The sequence below is a fragment of the Zalophus californianus genome, chromosome 16 (genome assembly GCF_009762305.2).
Source record: "Zalophus californianus isolate mZalCal1 chromosome 16, mZalCal1.pri.v2, whole genome shotgun sequence".
NCBI classification, from domain to species: Eukaryota; Metazoa; Chordata; class Mammalia; order Carnivora; family Otariidae; genus Zalophus; species Zalophus californianus.
In genome coordinates this window covers 18,099,077-18,124,592 of record NC_045610.1, presented here as the reverse complement: position 1 = coordinate 18,124,592, position 25,516 = coordinate 18,099,077, and the positions used below count along the sequence as shown (strand labels likewise).

Sequence of the window (25,516 nt, the reverse complement as noted above, 5' to 3'; positions counted from 1 at the left end):
TCCCTGGAGTCTGGCACGAGGAAGACCGCCGATTTGCCCGGGCTGCTGTGGTGACCCTTACTCTTCAGGACAGTGGCCTGGAGCAGTTGCAGCTCGTGGTCACTAGGTGTCAGCCTATCCCCACCTTGGCGCGGGATCCCCTCCCGCCTCCAAACTCGCGAGGTGCGAAAGGGGGAAAGGCTGAGGACCCGAGGCTGGGGTGGTGGTAGAGGAGAGGACGGTAGTGGGGCGGGAGGGGAGGCGGGGCTAGGGAAAAGATGCTGCGAGAGGGAGGGAAAGCTAGAGGGACCAAGAGGTTTGGGTGTTTGCGTCCCCTGATGGCTCCAAGGTTACATATTAACCCCTGTGGGGCTCCTGTGTCAACCACGGCCCGACAGGTTTCCAGGTGAGAGCACGAGTGTCCCGAGTTGTGAGGTTTTTCCTCTCTGCGCTTCCCTTTGCTCACAGGGCAGCTTTGTTCCTCAGCCAACAGAAGCCTGAGCCACGACCGAGGGCCCCTCGTGGGGCCCCTCTAGTGGTCTTTCCACTTGGGCAGGTTTGAGTACCCTTTTGAGTGGTGGGGCGGGACAGAACATAAACACTCCTTTCCTCACTCAGAAAGAGAGACGCTGTCTCTTTGCTAATCACCATCCTCTCGCTCCTTAACTGAGTTTTTATGGAGCTCGCACAGAGCAGGAGGCACAGGGAGACAACAGGAATTAAACTCACTTCCGGTCAAGACCCTAGACAATCGCACTAACCAGCCCCCTACGTTTAGGCAGAAGCCTTGAACCCACATCGGTCAAACAGCTCTCCTTCCTCTTCTCTCTGATGCTTTCAAATGGTGGTCCACTTCCCTCTCATCTCCCCCCCGCCCCCAAGGAGATTCTCCCTATAGTTGAGGGCTGAAGACGGATTACATGCGGCAAAGTTGTGTGTGTGCAGGGCGGGGGGTGGTGGGGGTGATGACGAGAGCGGTGCTCACTTGTTGGGACAGCCTGGAGTTTCCTCCTCCCTAGGTGAATCAATGTGCACGGCTTGGTGTTTCCCCGGTCCCTCCCTAGGCAAACACGAAACTAACCCTGCTCCCTGCCCCACAGACCGAGAGTGCTGATACTCTCGGTACAGTTTTGGCTGTTTATCATTTGCGTGCCAATGAGAATCCGCTCTCTCCTTCCCAAATAGTGTCACTAGTGCGCAAAGAAGTGGGGGGAGAGGGGCGCCTGCCTTCGGCTCAGGACATGATCTCAGGGTCCTGGGGTGGAGCCCCGCTGGGGCTCCCGGCTCAGCGGGGAATCTGCTTCTCCCTCTGCCTCTTCCTCTCCCCCCTCTCCTGCTCTCTCTGTCTCGAATAAATAAAATCTTTAAAGTGGGCTGAGAGAGGTTGGCCCTTGCTTTTCACCCTCACTGGTTGTGCAGGGCACCCCTCCGGTCTAAGGAAGTCTTGTGAGGGCCGGAGGCGAACACGTGTGCAGGGAATGGCTGGTACCGTTCTACCTGCCAAGCGTGCCAAGAACTGGCATAAAACCCCATTTCTGGGACTCTGAAAAAGCAACCGTGGGCGGGGGCTGCAAGGGCTGTGTAAACAGCGCAAGAGAGATGCAAAGCTGAAACCCACACCCATCTCACTTGCTCCACCCCGCAATTATCTTGCAGCGTAGGGGGCGTGGCCCTAGAGTAGGCGGGTCCGCGCACGCGCTGCGCCTGGGGGTGGGGGGGTTTCCGGAAATGTGACTCAGAAATAAGATGGAGAAGTACGAGCGGATCCGAGTGGTGGGGAGAGGTGCCTTCGGGTGAGCCAGGGATCTGGGGAATGGAATTGGTCGGGCAGAGGGAAAATGAGCCCCAACTCTGACCACGAATTCGCTGCCCTGTTAGCCGCGCCCCGAGGCGTGAGCGCCCGCTCGGAAAGCCCCGCCCAGGCTTCCGGTCTCGGGCCCAGCTGGGAGACTCCGCCTCTAACGAGGTCCCGCCCCCGACAAGCCTGTGCGCCTCCCCAGAGTTCCGTTCTTTGATTCCTGACTCATTCATTCAACAAATTTTGAGTGCCAACTATACCGGTCAGGCTCTCGGCTCCGACTGTACAGTAAAGACCAAAATAGGCGTGGTCTTTCCCTCTCGGAGCTTACAGACTGTAGTAAAATAATACAATAAACAAGATATTAAAGCAGTTATTAACAAGCTGCGAGCGTGGCATACACCGGGGGTACTTACTTGGGGAGGGGTCAAGGAAAATTTCTCTGAGAGATGAAGTTTAAAGCCAAGACTTGAGGAATGAAAACCAGAAATCCGAAGGTGAAGGCAGAGCTTTCCAAGCAGAGGAAGCAGCATATCCTCACGCGGGAAAGAAAGAATTCAGAGTATTGAAGGAACTGAGAAAAAGACTGGTGAAGTTGGAATGTAGTGGTCATGTAGTATGTAGTAGGTAAAGAATTATATATATATATATGAAGAATGGTTTAAAACGTGATTGTCACAGAGGACAGATGATGGCCTAATAGGCTGAGGTAAAGAGGTTGAATTTATTTGAAGTGTAAAAGGGAAGGGGTTTAAGCAGAATGAATGGTCTTGATATGATTTTGCATTTTTAAAATGTCACTCTGGCTGCCGTGTGGAACTTAGATTTGAGGATGACAAGTGAAAGGCACCATTTTATTTTAAAGATTTTATTTATTTATTCATGGAAGACAGAGAGAGAGAGAGAGGCAGAGGGAGAAGCAGGCTCCCAAGGAGCAGGGAGCCCGACGTGGGATTCAATCCCAGGACCCTGGGATCATGACCTGAGTCGAAGGCAGACGCTTAACCATCTGAGCCACCCAGGCGCCCGAAAAGCACCATTTTAAAGGCTATTGCAGTACTTTAGGCAAGAAATAATGATTTGGTCAAGGGTTATAGCAGAGGTCAGAGATGGTTGAGTTCATAATATGTTGGAGGTGGAAACAGGATTTACTGATATGTTAGTGTGAAATGAAAGAAAGATTTTGGCATGATTTTCAGGTGTCTGACTTTAATAATGGTGTCAGTAACTGAGATGGAAGAGACTGAGGAAGGAAAGGGTTTGGGGGCAGAAATCAAAAGTTTTATGTTGAATTTCTTTTTTTTTTTTTAAAGGTTTTATTTATTTGACAGAGAGAGACAGCGAGAGCAGGAACACAAACAGGGGGAGCGGGAGAGGGAGAAGCAGGCTTCCCGCGGAGCAGGGAGCCCGATGCGGGGCTCGATCCCAGGACCCTGGGATCGTGACCTGAGCCGAAGGCAGACGCTTAATGACTGAGCCACCCAGGCGCCCTTATGTTGAATTTCTTAAAATTTGGGATGCGGGATGCCTGGGTGGCTCAGTCAGTTAGGCAGCTGCCTTCCGCTCAGGTCATGATCCCAGGGTCCTGGGATCGAGTCCCATGTCGGGCTCCTTGCTCAGCGGGGAGCTTGCTTTTCCTTCTGCCTGCAGCTCCCCCTGCTTGTGCTGTTCACTCTCGCTCTCTCTCTCTGACAAATAAATAAATAAAATCTTTAAAAAAAAAAATTTAGGATGCTTGGAAGCCATTCAGGTAGAAAGCAAAGCAAGTAGTTAGATGTGTGAGTCTGGGGCTCAGAGGAGAGGTTTGAGTTGGAAATATGAATTTGATACTTAGATGATCACCTTACAGTCCATTCATTCAGCAGATACTCATTGAGCTCCTACTATGTGCTAAATACGGGTCTCTGCTCTGGGGATATAGTTGTGAAGGAGAACAAGGACCCTGCGTTTATGGCCACTGACCATAGGTGGAAGAAAATAATAGTATGGGGGCGCCTGGGTGGCTCAGTCATTAAGTGTCTGCCTTCAGCTCAGGTCATGATCCCAGCATCCTGGGATCAAGCCCCTCATCGAGCTCCCTGCTCGGCAGGAAGCCTGCTTCTCCCCCTCCCACTCCCCCTGCTTGTGTTCCCTCTCTCACTGTCTCTCTCTGTCAAATAAATAAATAAAATCTTAAAAAAAAAATACAGCTTCCACGCCTAGAACAATTTTTATGTGCCAAGCACCATGCTAAGTGCCTTACATGCATTTTCTCATTTGATCCTCTCAACAACCCAGGGAAATTGATTCTGTTTTCCAGATGAAAATGTCATATAATCCCAAACCAGGTAAGTAGTAAGAGGAAGAGCCAGAATTTGAACCTAGGTGGTTAACTCCAAAGCCTATGGGAACTTAGGAAGATCAAGACTAACTTCACTGTGCCTCAGGTTAAATGACTTGCCCAAGGTCTCACACAGTATTTGTGGTTAGTTCTCCCTTTTCTTAAATTCGGTGTTCTACACATTTAGTTAGCTGACCTCTTAGTCTCTGTGCCTATTTCCCCTCTCCTAAGGAACATCCAGTGACCAGGTCTGCCCTGCCTGATGTGTGGCTGGAAGCTCAGCTGGGACCCACCCCTGTGCTCTGTGTCCCCAGGATTGTGCACCTGTGCCTGCGCAAGGCTGACCAGAAGCTGGTGATCATCAAGCAGATCCCAGTGGAGCAGATGACCAAAGAAGAGCGGCAGGCAGCCCAAAATGAGTGCCAGGTCCTCAAGCTCCTCAACCACCCCAATGTCATTGAGTATTATGAGAACTTCCTGGAGGACAAGGCCCTCATGATTGCCATGGAATATGCACCAGGTGGGCCAGCCTCCTTGCATTGGCCTGGCTCCAAGGACCTCTCACCTCTGGAACAGGCAGATACAGATCACCCAGCTTTCCTTCTCAGAACGGGTTGGACTGAGGGTCAGAGGTATAGAGTTGTGGCCCCAGTTGTGTGAGGCTGGCAGGCCCTTGTCCTGTCTGGGCTGGTAGTTTCTCAACAGGAGAGTGCCAGGCATGGGAAAGCCTAGAGCTTAACTAGTTTCTTGCGGCTGCAGGTGGCACCCTGGCTGAGTTCATCCAAAAGCGCTGTAATTCCCTGCTGGAGGAGGAGACCATCCTACACTTCTTTGTGCAGATCCTGCTCGCGCTGCATCACGTGCATACCCATCTCATCCTGCACCGGGACCTCAAGACTCAAAACATCCTTCTTGACAAACACCGCATGGTTGTCAAGATTGGTGACTTCGGCATCTCCAAGATCCTTAGTAGCAAGAGCAAGGCCTACACGGTGCCTGGGCACAGAGGGGACTTCAAGGGTGCCAAGGCTCACTGTGCATCCCAACCCCCTCCCTCCCCAAGACCTTGGCCCCTTAGCCCCTGGCTGGGTGGTCCTGCAGGGAGAAGCAGTCTCCGGTGGGCCTCGGACAGGGCCTTCCCTCCCCTGAGCTATAATATCCACTTCCCTCCTGCAGGTGGTGGGCACCCCATGCTACATCTCCCCTGAACTGTGTGAGGGCAAGCCTTACAACCAGAAGAGTGACATCTGGGCCCTGGGCTGTGTCCTCTATGAGCTGGCCAGTCTCAAGAGGGCCTTTGAAGCCGCGGTGAGTTACACCCCCAAAGAGACAATTGGGAAACTCCTATCTCCCTCCCCTGGAAGTCCTTGGCTCCAGCCACTTCTGTGTTTCGTCTATTTTGGCTGAGTTGTTTCCCTCATCAGACTGGTAGATTACCCCAGGGCAGGGCTGTGGCTTCCCTCAGACTTGGGTCCCCCATGAAACCGAGGACTCCTGAGGGCACCAGACTAGGGACCCTCCTAAGGGCAAGATGTGAGTTCTCCCAACCCCCTGGGGTTTCTGAGGACATAGCTGCAGCTCCCCTATGAGGAGTTTCTCTCACTGGGAGTCTCCTGGTCAGACTGCAAGTTCTGAGTGCAGGGCTCTGCTCTGACCACCCCATTAGACCTGGAGGCGGGAGGTGCTGCCTCCCAAGAGCCTGGTCCAGGCTCTGGCCACCCTCACTCTCGGTGCTTCCACAGAACCTGCCAGCGCTGGTGCTGAAGATCATGAGTGGCACCTTTGCACCCATCTCTGACCGGTACAGCCCTGAGCTGCGCCAGCTCGTGCTCAGTCTGCTCAGCCTGGAGCCCTCTCGGCGGCCGCCGCTCAGCCACATCATGGCTCAGCCCCTCTGCATCCGCGCCCTCCTCAACCTTCACACCGACCTGGGCAGTGTCCGCATGAGGAGGCCTGTGCAGGGAGTGGGGGCGGGGGCCCCCAGTGGGAGCACAGTAAGCCTGCGTGCGGGGGTGCCAGGAATGGTCCGTGTCCTGAAGCCCCCGTTTGACCCACAGGGCAGAGAAGTCCCTGGTCCCCGGGCCACCCATGGCCTCTGGTGGCAGCACAGGGAGCAGGAGCACCGGCGCCCGCTGCAGGGGTAAGTCAGAGCCGACCGCCGGTGCCCACTGACGCCAAGCCATTCCCACCAGTTTAATCGGTCCGACGCGCTGTCCCGCAGGCATACCCCGGGGACACCCACGGCCGGCCATTCCGCCACCGCTGTCGTCCGTGTACGCGTGGGGCGGCGGGCTCAGCGCCCCGCTGCGGCTGCCGATGCTCAACACAGAAGTGGTCCAGGTGGCAGCCGGACGCACGCAGAAGGCGGGCGTCACGCGCTCGGGGCGCCTCATCCTGTGGGAGGTGAGCAGGCTGGGGGGCGGTGGCTGGATGCTCGGGGTTGGTGGGGCGGGGCCGGAGGGGCCGCTCAGGCGCCGCCCACGCCCTCCCGGCCTCCCGCAGGCCCCGCCCCTAGGCGCCGGAGGGGGCGCCCTCCTGCCGGGGGCCGTGGAGCAGCAGCTGCCCCAGTTCGTCTCCCGCTTCTTGGAGGGCCAGTCGGGCGTGACTATCAAGCATGTGGCCTGCGGGGACCTCTTCACAGCCTGCCTGACCGGTGAGTCCAGCAGGGGACTATCCTGGGGCATCCCACGGTGTCTCAGAAGGCCCCCAGAGCAGCTCCCCTCGTTGGTTGTCATTTGCTCACTCCTTAATGCTCCTCTCTACTCGTTAGCCTGCACCAGGTGCTTTATTATTATTTTTTTTAAAGATGTGTTTATAATTTTTAGAGAGAGAGCCCCTGGGTGGCTCAGTTGGTTAAGCGACTGCCTTCGGCTCAGGTCATGATCCTGGAGTCCTGGGATCGAGTCCCACATCGGGCTCCCTGCTCAGCAGGGAGTCCGCTTCTCCCTCTGACCCTCTTCCCCTTGTGCTATCCCTCATTCTCTCTCTCTCAAATAAATAAATAAAATCTTTAAAAAAAATTTTTTAGAGAGAGAGAGATGCTTTACTTACACAATCTCCTTTACTCTTCACAATAGGCCTGGCCAGGTAGTTACTGTGTATTATCCTCAATTGAGGGAGGCTCAGTGGCAGATCTGGGAAGCTCCGATCTAAAGCTCAGAGGCGGGGGCGGGGGGCACCTGGGTGGCTCAGTCGTTAAGCGTCTGCCTTCAGCTCAGGTCGTGATCCCAGAGTCCTGGGATCAAGCCCCGCATCGGGCTCCCTGCTCTGCGGGAAGCCTGCTTCTCCCTCTCCCACTCCTCCTGCTTGTTTGTGTTCCCTCTCTCGCTGTGTCTCTGTCAAATAAATAAATAAAAAATCTTAAAAAATAAAAATAAAGCTCAGAGGCTGTTACTTGTCCAAACTCCCACGAAGAGACACCCTGCCTGTCCTTTTCTGCCCCATTCTTCCAGCCTTTGCTTCCAACTTCTTGCTCCTCCAACCCATGGACTGGCCTCTCTGGAAAACAGCCCAACCTCTCTCCCTTCTCTTTCCTCACCAACCCCCTCTGCAGACCGAGGTATCATCATGACCTTTGGCAGTGGCAGCAATGGGTGCCTAGGCCATGGCAGCCTCAATGACCTCAGCCAGGTGGGTGCTGCAGGTACCTTGGGGAGGAGGTGGAAGTGGGGAGACGGCAAGGAGCCCGCATCTGACAGCTGACACTGGAGTTGGAGGCCAGGGATCCCCAGCAGCCACAGGTCCCTCTAGCTCCCAGGGGCTGCACCTGTTCTGGGCAACACCAGGGAAGTACAGAAAGACCAGGCTTCCGCAGTGGTTGATTGTGTGGTGTGTGTGTGTGTGTGTGTGTGTGTGTGTGGCGGGTGTATGTGTGGCAGTTAAAACACAGCTGTCTCGTGAGAATTTGCACAACTTCTTCATCCCTCCACAGCTGTCTCGTGAGAATTTGCACAACTTCTTCATCCCTCCACGGGATGCTGAGGCCAGGCAGCTGGTCCAGGCCCCTTGCCTAGTCTCTCTTGCTTCCCCTCTCTCTCTAGCCCACCATTGTGGAGGCCCTGCTGGGCTACGAGATGGTGCAGGTGGCCTGTGGGGCGTCCCACGTGCTGGCCCTGTCCACTGAGCGAGAACTCTTTGCGTGGGGCCGTGGCGACGGTGGTAAGCCCTCCACCCTATTCCAGGCTCTAGGCTCCATCTCACACGCCTGACTGGGAATGGTTCCTCTTCATACCTGCCTTCTGCCCCATGGCCCCTTCTCCCTCCTTTCTTTTCCAATTCCACTCATTTCTTGATTTAACAAAACTTTACTGCACACCTAGTAGGAGATCCTCCTTGTGCTGGGTGCAGAGACAATATGAACGGGAGTCCCTTCCTTCAGGTGCTTATGACGTAATGAGAGATCTCTTTCATCCGGCAGTACTTACGGTGGCCCTCTCTGGGTCAGATGTCATGCTAGGCATTTGAAACCAGAGAGGACTTACATGGGGCTTCTGTCCTCCTGGCAGACTCACTCTAGTAGGGGGAGGGATGACATCTCCCTGCAATAAAGGACAGACAGCACCAGGGCTCCCCCCAGGGTCCAGAGATGTGGGAACCGAAGGAATGGCATGGGACGTCCCTGGAGGAGACAGAGGTGGCACCTGAACAGGGCCATAAGGATGAGTAGGATTTCGGCCACAGAGGGCCCAAGGTTAGGTATTTCCAGCTGAGGGCACGGCCTTCACTCACGAGGTTACCTCCTCTCCGTGGCTGCTCCTCATCCTGGCATCACCAACCCTAAAACCCAGACTAGCCCCATCCTGGTTTCTCCTTGTAGGCCGGCTGGGACTGGGCACCAGGGAGTCCCACAGCTGCCCCCAGCAGGTGTCCATGCCCCCAGGACAGGAAGCCCAGCGGGTGGTATGTGGCATTGACTCCTCCATGATCCTCACTGTCCCTGGTCGAGCCCTGGCCTGTGGGAGTAACAGGTGAATGGGTCCCCTGGCATGACCAGCCTGCTGCTCCCCCTCCCTGGCCGCTGATGCTCCATCTGTCGTGGCCTCCCTTCCACTGAGGGTCCGAACTGAGGGTGGGGCTGAGAGTGCTGCTGGGTTCAACCCAGGGTGGGATCTGTCCCCTGGGGACCAGCTCTTGCCCAGATTGGTGGGGTCAGTTGGGTCTATGCAAACCATCGGCCGGACTTGGCTTCTGGCTCCACGTTCAAGGTTCAACAAGCTGGGCCTGGACCACCTCTCCCTGGGGGAGGAACCTGCCCCCCACCAGCAGGTGGAGGAGGCCCTGAGCTTCACACCACTAGGTTCTGCACCCCTCGACCAGGAGCCCCTGCTCAGTGTGGACCTGGGCACTGCTCATTCAGCTGCAGTGACTGGTGAGTAGGACTCAGGCACAGGAAGCCACAGGTCGACTCTCCTGGCCTCCTCAGGATCTCAGCTGAGGCACCCCTTTCCTTCCTCTCCTCTTTCCTCCCCTACAGCCTCTGGTGACTGCTATACTTTCGGCAGCAATCAGCATGGGCAGTTGGGCACCAGTGCCCGCCGGGTCAGCAGGGCACCCTGTCAAGTCCAAGGCCTGCAGAATATCAAGATAGCGATGGTGGCATGTGGGGATGCCTTCACTGTAGCCATTGGGGCAGGTGATTGATTAGTGGGCACTATGGGGGTCGATAGGGGTGCTGGGAGGCCCATGAGCAGTGTGTGTTGGGTGGAGGCGGCGGGGAGGGGGGGGGGGAGTTTCCTGCTCAGGACTCCTGAACCTCCTACTGGGGCCAGTACGGCAATCCAGGAGGGAAGCTGCTTTGCTAAGCTGTTCCTCCTGTTTCGGTCCTTGGGATTCTCTTTGGCAGAGGGTGAAGTGTACTCTTGGGGCAAAGGGGCCCGAGGTCGACTAGGAAGAAGGGATGAGGATGCTGGACTCCCTCGGCCAGTGCAGCTGGATGAGACACACCCCTACACAGTGACTTCTGTGTCGTGTTGCCATGGAAACACTCTCCTGGCAGTCCGCCGTGAGTTGTAACTTTCCGCCTCACATCCACAAGGGTTAATCCAGCGCATCCCTGCCCACACTCCCATCCCCCAGTGGTCACAGCCCAAAGCACTAAAAACATCTTAAGCCCCCAGATAAATGAAAGCAGAAGCTGCAGGGTAAGAACAGCTTCCTGCCTGGGGAGGGCAAGGGAGTCAGCCCTTCTGAAGGGCTGTTCCCAGTGCTTCCTGGGGCCCAGAGGCATTCTTTCTCCTACCCCCAATCCCATTTAGTTTGAACCTCTGTTTCTGGCCGGTCAGGGTCCAGAGTCCAGGGCCCAGTGTGGGAGTGGGAGCGGAGGTGGGTATCCCTTGCTAGAGGCACTGCCCTCAGGGCGGCTGCAGGGGTTTCTCGTTTGTACCCTCCAGCGGTTACGGATGAGCCGATTCCACCGTGAGGCACCTAGATACACCCCTGGACCACCCTGATATTGCTGCTCCTCGGAACGTGCTTGAAAACAGCTGCCTGCAGCAAGACTGTCCCCACCAGCCCCCTGGAGGGGTCTCAGTGTGGCAGAAGAACCAGGGAAGCAGCCACTCTCCTTTGGCCCTGGACCCATAAACCTCAGCCCACCCCGTTCCCCCAACATCTCTCTTTTCTCTCCCCACCCCTCTTAAGTTGGTGTCCCCAGGGTCCAGACTGGCTAGAGTCGGAAAGCCGACCCAACCTTCCAAAGCAGGGTGGCCTCCAGAGTCTTGGCAGAAAAAAGCTGGAGGCAGCTGCGGCTCCACCCAGACCCTGCCCTTTCCCCCAGCCCAGTTAGAAAATAAGCCGCTGGTGCCCCCTGGGAGAGCAGCTCAGAGCTCCGGAGCAGGGCAAGCCCCGTCCTGCCTGGACTGGCCATTCTGGCAGCCTGGTTTCTGCATTGCCTGGGACAGGGAGCCTTCCCGCCCACCCCCACTCCGAGATCCTGAGGCATAGATTTGCTGCATAACTTCTGAGCGGACTGGGAGTGCATCTGCAAGGGCACCAAAGTGTCTACTGCAGAGGGGGATCCCTGCTGAAGGTTGTCCCTCACCCCAGCCATTCCCCCAAAGCAGGTTGGGAGAAAGGGTAGCTGGCTGGGCCAGACTAGTTTTCCAGATGACTGGGAAATCGCGCCAATAAAAACATCAGCTGCCTGCCTAGAATGTGGTCTCTTCGGGGGGGGGGGGGCGGATGGGGTGGCGGCCCGACACCCCAGGGCTGGGCAGGGCCGCGGTCCAGGGAGGAATGTGGGCGCAGCCTGAGGCTGGGGCCGAGGTTCCTCTGGCCCAGCGCCCAGCTCGGCTTCCCCGCGCCAGCCCAGCTCCCCAGATCTGGTTGCCAGGCTTCAGCTGCCTAGCACCTGCAAGCTGGAGTCCCGGGCCCCGGGGCGACACGTGGCCCCCCGAGACCGAGCTGTTGACTCTGGAGAAGCGAACCTTTGTGGCGCGGCCCAGCCCGGCCGCCGGGGCCCTCCAACCCATCCAGCGTCAGGGCGCCCCGAGCCCCGGGGAGAAGTGGAGCCACGATCTCTCTTCCGAAAGGGAGAGAGGAGCCCGCGCTCGGTGGAGGGCGCCAAGCTGGCGGTCCGCCGACCCCGACGCCGCGAAACCGCGAGGTGGGTGGGAGCTGGGTGCGGTGGGCGCTAGGACCGCGCGGGCGCGGCTCCACCCCCTCTTCCGGCGGGCGGGCTCGGGGGGCTGGGCGCAGGCCGCGGCCGCCAGTCGCCGCCGCCCGGAGCCGGGAGCGCGGCCGGAGCGAGGCGCGGGCTGTGGGGCCGCCGCGTGCCCGGCCCCGCTTGCCCGTGCCCGGCGCTCGCCCGCCCGCCCGCCCGCCATGCCCGGCTTCGACTACAAGTTCCTGGAGAAGCCCAAGCGGCGGCTGCTGTGCCCGCTGTGCGGGAAACCCATGCGCGAGCCGGTGCAAGTTTCTACCTGCGGCCACCGCTTCTGCGACACCTGCCTGCAGGAGTTCCTCAGGTGCGGGCCGGGGGCAGCGGGGAACGGCCGTGGCCGTGGCGAGGGGGGACGGCGCGTGGGGAGGGGCCCAGGCCGGAGGCACGCCGGGCCTTTGTCTGCGCCGCGGCTCTGTGACCTCAGGGGCGCCCACCGTGACGTCACGGGATGGCGGTGACGTCAGGCCCCGAGGGAGGACTCCAAGCACTAATCCGAAGGGTCCCGGGGCCCTTCGGAAGAATTCGGTGCCTGACCGAGGGGTGGAGGTGGGAGAACACGCCCTTCCTGACCCGTGGCAGGCCCTCCCCCTCACCTGAAAGCCGGAGCGGCCTCATCCTTGAACTTTGAATCTGTAAGGGAAGAGGACAGAATCCTCTGTCCCGCACAGTACCTTAAGCCTCTGGAGTTTCCGCCCAGCTAATCTCTTCTGATCCTAAGAACGATCCGAGAACGGCAGCTATTGTTCTCCCATTTCACAGATGGTGAAACAACAGATTCAAAGAAAGGCTGCGACTTGCCCACGGTCACACAGTTACTTAAAGGCTGAACTGGGATTTAAGCCCGGGCTGCTTTTGGTCGTACAACAGTGGGAGGACTGTGACGCTACAGATCGGCCCTGAAGCAGTGGGACCGCTCGGTGTCCCTCCTTGCCCCTGGGGATCTTGAGTACCAAGGGTGGTCCGTAAATCGTGAGGGGGGGGGTCGCACTTTGGGTGTTCCTGAACCAGGGATCCAGGTGACCCCTTGGCTCTGGGGCATCTGTTGAGTTCTGGGCGCTCTGCGGTGTCCCGAATCTAAACTCCTTTGCTGGGAACTGTTCAGGCCCGGGTGTGTGGAGGGCGAGATGAGGGAGCCCCCACTCCTGGGGAGGTCGTGGCCCAAGAGCACAGGGGAAAGCTGGGTCCGCCACTGCCGCCTGTCTGGAGGCTGTTTGCCGAGGGGGGAGCTAGGGGCGCAGGGAGGGAGCACGTCTGGGGCTCTTGCCTTCGGTGCTCCCCGCTCCCTCTCTCAGCGCGCTCCCTCGTTCGTCGCTCCGCAGCCCCCCGCTGGCGGAAATCTCAGCAGGCCCTTTGTTTTCAGTTCCCCACAGCCTGGGCCGGCTCCTGCCCTCACATATGCTCCTGCGAGAGGGGCTAGGCCGCCCCCTCCTCCTTTTCCCTCACCCTCCTCCCTTCTCCCTCCTCCCTTCAGTGTACACACAGACTCCCCTACAGACACACAGCCCCATTGTCTTCCGCGGTGCCCTTCCCCGGCCCTCTGGTTTCCAGATGAGGCCAGCTGAGCCCCTGCCCCGCCCCCCCCAGCTGACCCACCCTTACTGAGGGAGCAGGGGAGGGGGCTGTCAGGCCGTTTCCCTCCACCTCCTCCTCTGCCCCTCTCCCAGCTTCTGCCCCTCCCCCTCCCGGAAATCCCCTCTTCCTCTCCCATAGCCCCCTCCCCCCATCCTGTTTTCTCCCCTGGGCCTGGGCCTCCACCGCACAGCCTGGAGCAGTCTCGGCCCCTGCCTCCCCCCTCCCCTAGCGCCTGAGCTGTGCAGCTGAGGCCCCCGAAGGAAAGAAGTGGTTGAACAGGCTCTGTCCCTCACCACCACCCCCTACCCTGCAAGCAAGGGTGTCCACAGCCCTGGCGGAACCTTTGTCCTGGCTGGGCCCCAAGCTGCTCAGGCTAATCTTCTGCCTGAAGCCTGGGGACTTCCCTTAGCCCCCTCCCTGTCTCCCAAACCACTAAATCAGCACATTCCTGAAGCAGCCAAGCAGACCCCTCCCCCATGGCCCACCCCTCTTTCCCGGTTCCTGCCAGGGCTATTACTCGGGTTGGTCCAGGAAGGCTGGTTGCCCTGTGGGCACGGGCACACCTTTTCAGTGCCTGGGCATGTATTGTTCTTGGCATTGGTGGCATGGCTAGTGGTGGTAGTGGGGTCAGGGGAGGTGGGTGCTAGAAATCTTTTGGGCACCTGGGGCATGAGCCACCCAGGTCCTACAAAGTACCATCATGGACAGGGCTGTCATGTGGCTTCCGCTTCCGCCTTGATTTCTGCCTCCCACCTGCCTGACTCAGATCTGCCAGGAATGCCATGCCCGAGGGCCTTCAGTCCTACTGGGTGAGCCCTTGCCCTGCCTAGGCCGTGCAGGTTGTGCCAGGTGTGTGTGACTGGTCCTGGCCAGGGTCAGCAAGGCCATGTTGGTGGAAGGAGGTGCGCCAGCAGGTTCCTTGGTGCTAACTGCCCGGTGGGGATTGGTGCAAGGTCAGAAAGCTTTGAGCGCCTGCTGTGCAGTGGCCAGAGTCTCGGCTGAGCTTGCCTGGAGGGTTTTTCTTGCCCCAGCCTCTTGTGTGTACAGCGTAGTAGAACCTGAGCTGTGGAATGCAGGTTCTGCTTTACCTTTGAGTCTCAGTTCTTTCATCTGCAAAATGGGGGCATGCAGCCCCTTCTCAGAGGCAGGTGCTTAGGTCTGGATAGGAGTGTAAACAGTGCCTTAGAGTGAGCCTCCCCTTTTTGCTTTAGAAGACACACCCTCATGGGAGGTGGGAAGGGATGGAGTAAAGTGGCCCCAGACTGACCTTTGCTCTGGGTTCTTGGACAAGAACGCTAATGGGGGCTGGGCAGCCCTGCCACTTAATCTCAGTCCATCGCTGCCCCGCGATCCTGTCACCCCCCAGCCAGTGAAAACTAACAGGGGTGGAGGGCAGGTGTCCTGTTCCTTTTCCAGTCCAGCTGCCCTCCTGTGGGGGAGGGGTACCAGCTGCCACCTGTTGGCCAAATGCTGTCGGAGGCAGCTGTCTGCCTCCACTGGGCCCAGAACCCCTCTCCCCAGGGTAAGAGGTAGGATCTTCTGGGGTTTGGCTGAGAACAGGTCCAGGGAGGGAGGGAGGGAGGGAGGGGGGTGGGGCCTGGGTTCTCCCGTCCCGTAGCTGGAGCCTGACCCTGTCCGCTCCCCCTTCACAGTGAAGGAGTCTTCAAATGCCCTGAGGACCAGCTTCCTTTGGACTATGCCAAGGTGAGCCCACAGTGCCAGGCAGAGGCCCAGGTTACAGGCTTTTGCCCTTGGGTGGGGGCTGGGGTTGCTGGCTGCCAGTCGGCTCAGGGCCAATGTCAACCCAGTACTGTGGAATCCTGTGCCCCCACAGAGGGGGCCTCTTCCCTCCAACCGGGCCCGTTTGCAAATGAGGCCAGTGTTTGCCCTGGAGGGCAGGCACAATGCCCAGCCTGTGGGGGTGCACAGAGCTGCTCTGTGCCCAAAAGCAGTGCTCCCCTCCCCTTCGGGTGGCAAGCCAGACCCGTGGCTGACGGCCAGGACCCCTCTACCAGGAGGAAGGAAGCAGAGGATGTGGGGGCTGCCTGGAACTGAGCAGGCTGATTGGTTGCCACTCCAAAGGGAGTGTCATGTGCAGGCATGTTGGGGACCCTGGTATCCAGCTTTGGAGCAGATAACCACCTGCTGTGCCTTTTATCCCAGGGCACAGAGGGGAATATAGCTCCGGAGAGCCTGTTAACTGACGCGAAGGTGGAGCTAGCCTGTCTGGGGGGTGGTGGGGTGGTAACCGGGGACGGTAGCACACTCTGACCCGGCCCGCTTCCTCCCCGTCTCCCCAGATCTACCCAGACCCCGAGCTGGAGGTCCAGGTACTGGGCCTGGCTATCCGCTGCATCCACAGTGAGGAGGGCTGCCGCTGGAGTGGGCCGCTCCGGCACCTGCAGGTGAGTCTCTGATGGGGCCCGAGGGGGGCGGCCCCTCTCCTGGCAGGCACTCACTGCTTCCTTTCCTACCAGAGCCACCTGAACACGTGCAGCTTCAATGTCATCCCCTGTCCCAACCGCTGCCCCACCAAGCTCAGCCGCCGGGACCTGCCCGCCCACCTGCAGCACGACTGCCCCAAGCGGCGCCTCAAGTGCGAGTTCTGCGGCTGTGACTTCAGTGGGGAGGCCTTTGAGGTGAGGGGGGAGCGGGGGGGGGCCTGGCCGAGGGGCGCGGGGGAGCGGGGCACCCGGGAGCCCCGGGGATGGCTTAGCTCGGCCCCTCTGGCATTTGCGCAGAGCCACGAGGGCGTGTGCCCCCAGGAGAGTGTGTACTGTGAGAACAAGTGCGGTGCCCGCATGATGCGGCGCCTGCTGGCCCAGCACGCCACCTCCGAGTGCCCCAAGCGCACCCAGCCGTGCACCTACTGCACCAAGGAGTTCGTCTTCGACACCATACAGGTGCGGCCCTTCCCGGGCGGACGCGGGGTGGGCGCGGGGCGGGCGCGGGGCGTCAGACTGCTGACCGCTGTCTTGGCCTCTGCGGCCCTAGAGCCACCAGTACCAGTGCCCGAGGTTGCCCGTGCCCTGCCCCAACCAGTGTGGCGTGGGCACGGTGGCTCGCGAGGACCTGCCCGGCCACCTGAAGGAGAGCTGCAGCACCGCCCTGGTGCTATGTCCTTTCAAAGACTCCGGCTGCAAGCACAGGGTGAGCTGCCCTCCGCGTTCCCTCCGCCCCCTTCTGGGTCCTTGAAGCATCAGGTGCAGATGGGCTGCTCTGAAGCCTTCGGTCCTTCCCTCTGCCGGCCACCGCCGCCGCCGCCTCCTAAGTGCCCTCTGTCTGGCCTGGTCAGAGCTGGGGCCCTGCAGCCCTGTCCCCGCCACCGTGCTCCCCCCCCCGCCCAACGCCCTGAGCCTGCGCCTACTGAGAACCACCCTCCCTTCCTCCCCCTGCCTGGGGTTTTGCCAACAGTGCCCTAAGCTGGCGATGGCACGGCACGTGGAGGAGAGCGTGAAGCCCCACCTGGCCATGATGTGCGCCCTGGTGAGCCGGCAGCGGCAGGAGCTGCAGGAGCTGCGGCGGGAGCTGGAGGAGCTGTCGGTGGGCAGCGACGGCGTGCTCATCTGGAAGATCGGCAGCTACGGCCGGCGGCTCCAGGAAGCCAAAGCCAAGCCCAACCTCGAGTGCTTCAGCCCCGCCTTCTACACGCACAAGTATGGCTACAAGTTGCAGGTGTCCGCATTCCTCAATGGCAACGGCAGCGGCGAGGGCACACACCTGTCGCTCTACATCCGCGTGCTGCCGGGTGCCTTTGACAATCTCCTTGAGTGGCCGTTTGCCCGCCGTGTCACCTTCTCCCTGCTGGATCAGAGTGACCCTGGGCTGGCCAAGCCACAGCACGTCACTGAGACCTTTCACCCCGACCCAAACTGGAAGAATTTCCAAAAACCGGGCACTTGGCGGGGCTCCCTGGATGAGAGCTCTCTGGGCTTTGGTTATCCCAAGTTCATCTCCCACCAGGATATCCGCAAGCGAAACTATGTGCGGGATGATGCCGTCTTCATCCGTGCCTCTGTTGAATTGCCCCGAAAGATCCTCAGCTGAGTGCAGACGGGGCTTCTGGAGAAAGGGAGGGTGGAATAGGACCTCAGTCAGGAACTGGCTCAAACCAGAGAGGGGGCCGGACCCCCTTTCAGCCTCTTCTGCTGCCTAGGTTCTGTCCCCCTGTTACCCCTGCCACCCTCAGGTGCCTCCTATTGGTGCTTCAGCCCTGGCCCCTGGGGCAGGAGCAGGTCTTGGGGTCATCAAGGGCTTGGAAACAAGTGATCCCAGGGTCTGTCTCCTCTCCTGGGCGGGGAAGAAAGACATGCCTTGGTGCCGGCCACACTCTTCCCGGGACTGAGGTGCCTGCTGGTGCTACGTCCCAAGAGCCATAGTGGGGGGTGGGGGGGGGTTGGGAAAGTGAGGGGTAGTCAAAAGAATCTGTCTTGAGATCTGATTTCTCTTCCCCTTTCCCTGACTGTGCCTCCTCCGGTTATTTATTTACTTGGTGCCAGGAGGGCACAGCAGGGGAGCCCTGGTTTTTAATAAATCCTGAATTGTATTTATTAACTTGGTTCCAGCCTGACTTATCTGGGATGGTTAGGGCCCTGGAAGGTTGGGCCCAACTGTGAAGGCCCAGGGCCAAAGGCGGGCCGCTGCTTGCCACTCTGCCCTGCTGGATCGCCCTCTGGTGGACACAGGGGAGCTGCACCAGGCTTTGTGCAGGACGCAGTTGCCTGCCGCTGCCCACTGGTGGCTAAATGGGGGAGGTGCAGGCTCTGAACATTTTATAAGCCTGGAGTCCCCGATGCCTCCATACTGCACCGAATACTAGTATTTCTGCCCGAGGTGGGTCTTTCCTGGTCTAATGATAACAGCTATCACGTGGCAGACACTGCCAAGCGCTTTACATGCATGACTTCGTTTAATACAACGGGCAAAAGAAATTGCTTTTATCACCATCTTAAAAGAACCTCTCTCAGCCGGCTGTGGTGAAGCCTTCGTAAGACAGGGCTTGTACCCAGCCCATACCCAGCGACTAAGCCAAGGGGCTTTTGAGGTGTACAAGGCACCGGGATTTTCTCATCTGTATTTGTTTACTTTCCATACAGGCCTCAGTGAGTGCCTGTGATTATCCACATTTGGCTGATGAAATAGGAACAGAGGCGAGAGCTGACTTCTCAGTGACCTTTCAGCTGGTTCCAGACAGGGCCTGGATTCTGTTTGAAGCTCCAGCGATCCCTGGCAGAATAGCTCCCGTTAATTTTGGCGGTAGAGTTGGGTTTAGATCCTTGCTGTGCTTGCTTTTTGGCAAGTTGCTCAGCTACGTGGGGTGTTGGTCTTATTGGTAAAATGGGAGTACTCCTGTTCCCCTAGACTTGTAAACTTTACAATTAATCAGCATCAAGTCCCTTACTCTTCTTGCTTGGCCCCGGGAAGAGGACCGGTGGGTGGCAACTATTACCTAATAGGGCTGGAGTTTTTGCCTTCACTCGCCCACATACAGGCTGAGGTGAAAAGAGCCCTTGTTAGGTGACAGTCGGAAATGCCGGCCTGGGAACTAACCACCAGCTTACCCTTCAAAAGGTCAAATTCACTGAGCAAAGAGGAGATGGGGCCCTGGCTGCCTTGCTGAGAAAGAGAGCGCTTCTTCCCCAGATAAACCATCTTGGTACAGTGATGTCTGAAGCCGGTAGGGAAAAGCATGGGCTCTAGCAAACGCCTGCTCTCCAGCTCCCCAGCTCCCCAGCTCCCGCGTCAGGCAGGAGGTGGGGCCACCCGTCCAGCATCAGTCTTCCCTTGGGCTCCCTCTGCTGGCAGGACCGCCATGCACCACTCCAGGGGGCACATTCACCACAGAAGGTCGAAGGGTGCCACCTAGAGTTGTGTCTAACAGTGGGTGTCACGGTCGGCCCCAGACCCCAGAGCCCCTCACCCCAGTGCTGTTGCAGGCAGGCAGAATTGCTTTGTGGAACTCAGGCCAGGTTTTGCACCAGAATGTGAGCTGGATTCCACAAGCACCTGCCTGGAGAGGCCAGATAAGAGGCGGGCTCAATTCACAGTCTACTTTGCAGCTGTGTGACCTTGGCTGACTGCAGGTATGTGACCCATGCAGAAGGCAGCTTGCTTTCCCAGGGATGGCATGGGGTAAAGGAGGCGAAGCGCCTTCTCTGAAGGGCACCCCAGAGACGGGCATGCTCAGAAAGGGACGGGACTTTCACGACTCCATCAATACTCTTGAGGGGCCGCTTATAGATTACAGATTACTGCACCAGCCGGAGGCCCTCAAAACTTCCAAAGTGCTGCGGGGCGGGGGGCGCCTGGGTGGCTCAGTGGGTTAAGCGTCTGCCTTTGGCTCAGGTCATGATCCCAAGGGCCTGGGATCGAGTCCCTGCATCAGGCTCCCTGCTCAGCGGGAGTCCCTGCTTCTGTCAAATAAATATAAGCTTCAAAACAAAAAAGTGCTGAAGTGGAAGAAGGGGAGGGAGGGGCATTTAGTCTTCAGTTGGCTCATCAGCACGCCAGATCCCCCTTTTCAATGCTCCTTCGAGTGCAAATGGCAGCACACTGAGCTGGCAGGGCAGGGCAGCAAACCCCTGCCCAGGGAGAAGCCCCGGGCGCTGGCTACAGTCCACCATCCCATGCTTTCCAACCAGCACAGCACCTGCTCTGGGCTAACGGGCTGGGAGGGCTTCCGAGTGGGCCACTCTACAGCTCCCCTCTTAAAAATGAGGAGTGGCTTCCCTTCTGGAAATGAGACATGTTAGAAACCACTACAAGAGGGGCGCCTGGGTGGCTCAGATGGTTAAGCGTCTGCCTTCGGCCCAGGTCATGATCCCAGGGGCCTGGGATCGAGCCCCACATCAGGCTCCTGGCTCAGTGGGGAGCCTGCTTCTCCCTCTCCCTCTGCCTCTCCCCTTGCTCATGCTGTGTCTCAAATGAATGAATAAAATCTTCAAAAAAAAAAAAAAAACCACTACAAGAAAAATCACCTCAAACATTCACAGCATTCAACGAATAGGACAAGATCAGAAGGTGAGTTTTTTCTCTTTACTGGTTTATAATAATCTTAAAAACCCCATCACACCCATAAACCACCACAGGTGAGAAGATGAGGGAGCTGGAGAATGAATGCTACAGTATGTGGACAGCGTACAGAATCCGGTATTCCCTAGGGGCAGTGTGGGGTGGAGGCAGGGAGTGTGGATACGAGGCCCTGGCTTGGACCCTTATTGCTGGTTGGGGGTTGGCTGGCAGAGGGGGCGAGGGGCTCAGGGTGAACTAGGAAACATCTCACACCAAAGGCAAGGGCAGTTTGGGGGGCTGCGGGGGGGTCACAGTACATTTTCCATGCAGACTAGGGGTGGGAGTGAGAGCTTCAGAGATTTGCACCCCTACACAGGAAGAGATTTGAGGGTTTGAGGTTTGATTTAAAGCCCCCAAGTTGGTGTCTGGTCAATTTCCTAAGATGGCAGCTCACCTGTCAGGGAGAGGCATTGGAAATAATTGCGGCAAAAATATCTGGTTTGGAGATCAAACAAGGGATAAGGGGAGACAGTGGTGCTCTTTAAATGTAACTCCAAGGAGCGAGAACAGGAAGGGGGCCCTGGGTGAGACGGTGGTCAATGCCTTGGGGGGCAGCCCTGCCCAGAAGCTGCAGGAACCCCCGAGGGCTCAGGGACAGGGAGGTACCAGTGTTCACAGACAGCAGGGAAATCAGGAACAATAAATTAGGACTTCATGTTACTATCATTTGGCATAACACAATCAGGCATTTTTTCTTTTTTTTTTTTCTTTTTAAATATAAGGCAACTTGCCAACACATAATTTAAAAACTGGTCTTCAGTCACATTGCTTCAGATCACTAGAGAATTTCTGGCTAAAGAACAGTGAATAGTAAACAAAATCCCAAATCTTAAATAAGAACATCAGCTCACATTCCCCAGAGACAAGAGGAAAGGTAAGGGCTTAATTTGGTTTAAAAAAAAAAAAAAAAAAGTCAGAGCCCAACTATGTATCTTTAACAGAAGGGTGCAAAAAATTACAAAACATGATCTAAATTTAAAGTTACAGAAAAGTTTTAAATTTCTAGCCAACTATTTGCCACTTGGGAATGAGACACACTGAGCATGGGGTGAAGGATGAGCGTGTGAAGGGCGGGCAAGGGCAGGAGGGGCTGTTTCCCACGGAGGTCCACCTCCAGCTGTTAGAACCATGCTCATTTGGTAAAGGAAGAATTCAAAGAGCTTAAGGCTTTGTGTTTGTTTTTCTTCTTTCTTCATTAAACTGAGGGGCTGCAAAAGGACGTCACGAGAGGGTGAATGTACCTGTGGGGCCGCTCACACAACGCTACTCAAACCCACACTACATTCATACAGAAACAGGACATTTAAAACTTACAGTGTAGAGCAATATTCTTAGCCAGTGTAGAGAGAACCAAATGCATTTTAACTTTTTTTTTTTTTTTTTTGGTGTTTTTAATTCCGAACTCCAATGTGATCATCCTTTACCTAGTTAGTTCCTCAAGATCCTGTTTTGTTTTGCTTGGTTTCTGGAGGGGCACGAGGGACGGGAGCAGCAGGTGTGTTAGGAGACAACAGTGAGAAAGGGATCTTGGGTATGCTGAACGGTCACTACCTTACCACCTCTCCCTAGGGCTGGAAGAGGGGGCAGTCAGGAACTAAGATGCCAATACAAAGATCTTCTCCCCATGCCTCTAGGCTAAGTGCCCGCAGGGTGCCCTGGAGGACTGTAGCAAGGACAAGTGCAGTGGCTCTGGAATCAATGTAGGTGTACAACAAAGCCCTGAGGAATGGAGAGGGGTGGGAGAGGTGCAGACTGGGTCAGTTTTAATTTGAGATCTTTGGGTGAATAAGGAATTAGCTTCCAGAGCACTTGGGAAGTCTGGCTTCTTAGTCCCCAAGAAGACAGAGACAGACAGGGAGAGGCCTACCTGAAGGGGCTGGGCACCACAGCCACCTTCCCCAGGGCCCTTCCCTTCCCCACACCTCAGTCCTAAGGAAAACCGGCAGAGGTGCAAGAAAAGACGGGAGGTGGTTGGTGGGAAACGGCCAAGGCGAAGGGACCGAGAGGCAGCAGAGAGAAAAGCCTGGAGTTGAGGCTAGGTCCTCACATAAACCCAGAAGTTGCTGGGGATGGTGGAGGGGAGAATGAGGGCACAGGGGACCCCCTGCTGTCCTCAATCAGATCCCACCAAATTCCCTTTCTTAGACATGTAAGAATGATCACATTGGAGCGGTGAAATTTTGAAACTATCCAATTACTCAAAAGTTAAGTCTAAACCTAGGAGGGTGATGTACGATGTGTAGCTCGTGGAGGGCACCAGGGCTCCCTATCTATACCCAGGGTGCTGAATATGAAGATTTCGACTATCTGCGGGATCAGGGGCTCGGCTGCCAGGGGCTCGGTGGGCCTTGCTCAGCATGGCCAGGCTCTGTTCTCGAAAGCAGGCCTGCTGGAAATCCCCGCTTAGGTAATCCACCGTTTGCATCAGGCTGTTCTGGCTTGCCACTGGACCGCCCCCGGTCCCTGCTCGGTAGTGGGCCCCAGCAGCCGTCCCACAGTCGAGGGGTGCACCCGTGGGCTGCCCACCATGGAACGGCATGGCGAGGTCCTGAGACCCCGAGCTGTCGCTATTGGGGGTGGGCAGAATGTTGTTCCACAGGGGTTGGAAGTAGTGACCATTGGGGTAGGCCAGTGGGGCTGCCAGGCCGTTGACGGGTGGGGATGGGGTTGGCTTCTCCAGGGGTGGCTTCAGATGGAAGGACTGTGCCAGGCAGAGTTCTTGCGGGTAGGCAGGGGCCTTGCCCACAAAGCCAGGCCCTGCCACCTCGCGTCCTGCTGCATGCTTGCCTGTCAGACCAGGGGCCGGCGTTCCACCAGCCTCACTGCACATCTGCTGTAGGTGGGCCAGCTGGTGCTGGTTCCAGGCGACTGGCTTGAGGTCGCTAGGGTAGCCAGTGGGGGCTCGAGAGATGCCCGTGGGCAGGTTGACAGGGCCTGCGGCAGGCAATGCGGCTGTGGCCGCATGGGTGTGCTCCATGGGATTGACCACACATGAAGGCATTGGCGTGGGGACGCTGTGGGTCGACACCCGGGTGCTTGCATTGATGAGCAGACTGCGACTAATGGGGCTGGGGTTGGCGATCTGGCCCTCACACACTGAGGTAGTGCTGATGCCTGCCCTCGTCTGGCAAAACTGGTTGATCTGGTGCACGATGCTGCTCAGGTCCGGGGGCTGGCTGTGCTGCAGGGTGGCCGCCATTGAAAGGGGGATAGTTGAGGTAGACACGGTCACATTCGGGGGGGCATCTGAGTCTGGCATCTTCCGACCTCCATGCAGCAAGGGATTGGGGGGGTGCTGGAGACCCTGGTGAGATAGGGCCGGAGGGTGGACCAGGCCCTGGGTTTGGGCCATGGGCTGAGGGTGGCCCAGGCCCTGAGGCTGCTGGAGGCTCTGAGGGTGGGACAGCGCCTGGGGTGGCGGGATACCCTGAGGGTGCTGCAGCGTCTGGGGAGGGGCATGGGCCAGGGTCTGTGCATGCTGCAGGGCCTGCTGGCGGGCCAGAGCCTGGGCCTGGGGGTGGGCTAAAGTGCTGGGTGCCACAGTAGCATAGGGTGCCACTGGGGGATTCATGATGGCCTCAGGGAGCAATCGGGCTCGGGTGCCGTCAAAGTCCTTGAGTATGCTTTTGGCTGGCACTTTGACAATGGCAAGCAGGCCTGCCTTGGTGGCAGCCTGAGTCGGGTAGGGGCTGTAGCGCTGGGCTGATGTGTCGAGGCCGTTCACAGTACGACGAACGTGTTTCCGCTGGGGAACCTTCACACTGTTGGGGAAGATTTTTATAGTCAGTGGGTTGTTTGCGACCTTCTTAGCATACGCGTCCAGTTCGGCTGGGGTAGGGCAGTGAGCGGCTCTCATTTTCTGTGTAGTGTCCCCTAGAGAGAGAGAGGGTAAGGAGAGCAAAGAGGGAGAGGGAGCTCATCAGTGCCAAGCCAACCAGCCCTTCTAGACTCCCCTTCTGAGGCTGTAGGGTAGAGTGGGGGATAAGGAAGTCATCCCTGGTCTTCATCTCAGACCCAGTCTCCCTGAACCCCGACAGTAACAAGCACCACTAACGTTTATTCAATACGTATAACCGGTCAGGCCTTGTGCTAAATGACAGGCTATCTCAATGAACCCTCACTCCGGCTTTAGAAGGCAGCTACAATCAGGATTCTCATTTATAAATGAGGCCACAAAAGATCAGAAGAGCAGAGCAACTCTCAAGGTCCCGGATTTTGGAAAGCAAGAACCTGGCCAATTCTCACAAAGGTAACTGACAGTTGTTCCCCTACACGGAACTCTCTCCAAGTTCCTACCAGCCTAAGCTGGCCTTGGGGGTGAAGGTTCTACACCAAGCTGCTTGTCGGGGCCCTCTGTGGCCCCTCGATCCCTTTCCTGTGACACCGTGGTGAAGAGGGTGCCCGCAGTGACACCTCTTCAGTCTGCGGTGGCCAGGGAGGCAGCATTCTCTTGTGCCTTGGCAGCTGGGGCACCATACCCGGGGTGGGTACCCTGGCACAGCAAACAGGATGCTTTTCTTTTTTTTCCAGGAACAGAGGAAAAAAGTTGCCGACATCTCTCCTCTAGCCTTATGTCACAAGTTCACTTTTGTTTACAGCTCACTCTCTGCCTGACTGGGTGAAGATCAAAAGGCTTTACTTATTTGCTGGTGGGGCAGAGCAGCACGGAGGGAGCTGAGAAGAAAGGATTCAGAGAATCTTTAAGTCCTGAGAGCTAAAAATAGTCTGTATTCGGCTCTCGTCAGCTGTCACTTTCCAAAATGAAAGAGAAAAACCTGCCTTCCTTTGGAGACTGCGGAAATACCCCCTCACTCAATGTGCCTCATTAACGTTAACAGTCTCTTTGTTCGCATCTCCAGCGGCCACCCATCAGAGGGGCTCCAGCGGATGTCGGACTTGCAGTCAAAAAGGAAAAGGTTCTGAGAACGAGAGCTCTTTAAGGATGCCAGGCTCCTGCAAAAGGTCTCAGCTCTGTTCTCCCCACTCTCTGAGGTAGGGTCTCTCCTAAGTATACACAGAAGGTGCTTAATAAAGGTTTGCTGAGTGAGTAAACCCCCAGACTGCCCGAGCAGAAGGAAGGGGCTTGGCGGGGAGCCCAGGCTCAGCTAGCGAACTC

At 57.4% G+C, this 25,516-nt stretch overlaps 3 protein-coding genes across 8 annotated transcripts in view; 2 read left to right on the top strand and 1 right to left on the bottom strand.

Moving 5' to 3' along the window:
- Positions 1-319: 319 nt before the first annotated feature.
- On the top strand, positions 320-11,233 carry NEK8 (NIMA related kinase 8). 3 transcript variants are annotated; one of them, XM_027625192.1, is made up of 15 exons: positions 320-385; positions 4,329-4,617; positions 4,857-5,089; positions 5,274-5,405; positions 5,840-6,048; positions 6,155-6,237; positions 6,319-6,500; positions 6,600-6,750; positions 7,651-7,727; positions 8,138-8,255; positions 8,914-9,064; positions 9,302-9,465; positions 9,571-9,729; positions 9,940-10,098; positions 10,487-11,233. In XM_027625192.1, the coding sequence occupies exons 2-15, from the start codon at positions 4,482-4,484 to the stop codon at positions 10,513-10,515; spliced, it is 1,983 nt and encodes a 660-aa protein (XP_027480993.1). In that variant the 5' UTR covers positions 320-385; positions 4,329-4,481; the 3' UTR covers positions 10,516-11,233. The 3 variants fall into 3 exon arrangements, with proteins under 3 accessions (XP_027480993.1, XP_027480991.1, XP_027480992.1); XM_027625190.1 differs by lacking the exon at positions 320-385 and adding an exon at positions 1,693-1,772 and having other exon boundaries at positions 4,412-4,617; XM_027625191.1 differs by lacking the exon at positions 320-385 and adding an exon at positions 1,703-1,772.
- Positions 11,234-11,918: 685 nt separating this feature from the next.
- Positions 11,919-17,883, top strand: TRAF4 (TNF receptor associated factor 4). Of its 2 annotated transcripts, none has more exons than XM_027625193.2 (7): positions 11,919-12,061; positions 14,982-15,033; positions 15,630-15,734; positions 15,807-15,968; positions 16,071-16,232; positions 16,324-16,479; positions 16,744-17,883. In XM_027625193.2, exons 1-7 carry the CDS (start codon positions 11,919-11,921, stop codon positions 17,374-17,376), a joined length of 1,413 nt encoding a protein of 470 aa, XP_027480994.1. In that variant the 3' UTR covers positions 17,377-17,883. The 2 variants fall into 2 exon arrangements, with proteins under 2 accessions (XP_027480994.1, XP_027480995.1); XM_027625194.2 differs by lacking the exon at positions 11,919-12,061 and adding an exon at positions 13,477-14,138.
- Positions 17,884-20,355: 2,472 nt separating this feature from the next.
- Positions 20,356-25,516, bottom strand: part of FAM222B (family with sequence similarity 222 member B) — a 76,672-nt gene continuing 71,511 nt past the window's right edge. For 2 of the 3 annotated variants that reach the window (XM_027568112.2, XM_027568113.2), the window contains exon 3: positions 20,356-24,273. In XM_027568112.2, the coding sequence (XP_027423913.1) occupies positions 22,667-24,273 (1,607 nt within the window). In that variant the 3' untranslated portion in view covers positions 20,356-22,666. The remainder of the gene's footprint in view (positions 24,274-25,516) is intronic. The other variant, XM_027568114.2, reaches the window with a different exon arrangement.

Coding starts and splice junctions, on each gene's coding strand:
- NEK8 (XM_027625190.1), top strand. CDS start 1,726: ATGGAGAAGTACGAGCGGATCCGAGTGGTGGGGAGAGGTGCCTTCGG. Junction 5,090..5,273: donor GCAAGAGCAAGGCCTACACG/GTGCCTGGGCAC, acceptor TCCCTCCTGCAG/GTGGTGGGCACCCCATGCTA. Junction 6,751..7,650: donor CTTCACAGCCTGCCTGACCG/GTGAGTCCAGCA, acceptor CCCCCTCTGCAG/ACCGAGGTATCATCATGACC.
- TRAF4 (XM_027625193.2), top strand. CDS start 11,919: ATGCCCGGCTTCGACTACAAGTTCCTGGAGAAGCCCAAGCGGCGGCTG. Junction 12,062..14,981: donor TGCCTGCAGGAGTTCCTCAG/GTGCGGGCCGGG, acceptor CCCCCTTCACAG/TGAAGGAGTCTTCAAATGCC. Junction 15,969..16,070: donor TCAGTGGGGAGGCCTTTGAG/GTGAGGGGGGAG, acceptor GCATTTGCGCAG/AGCCACGAGGGCGTGTGCCC.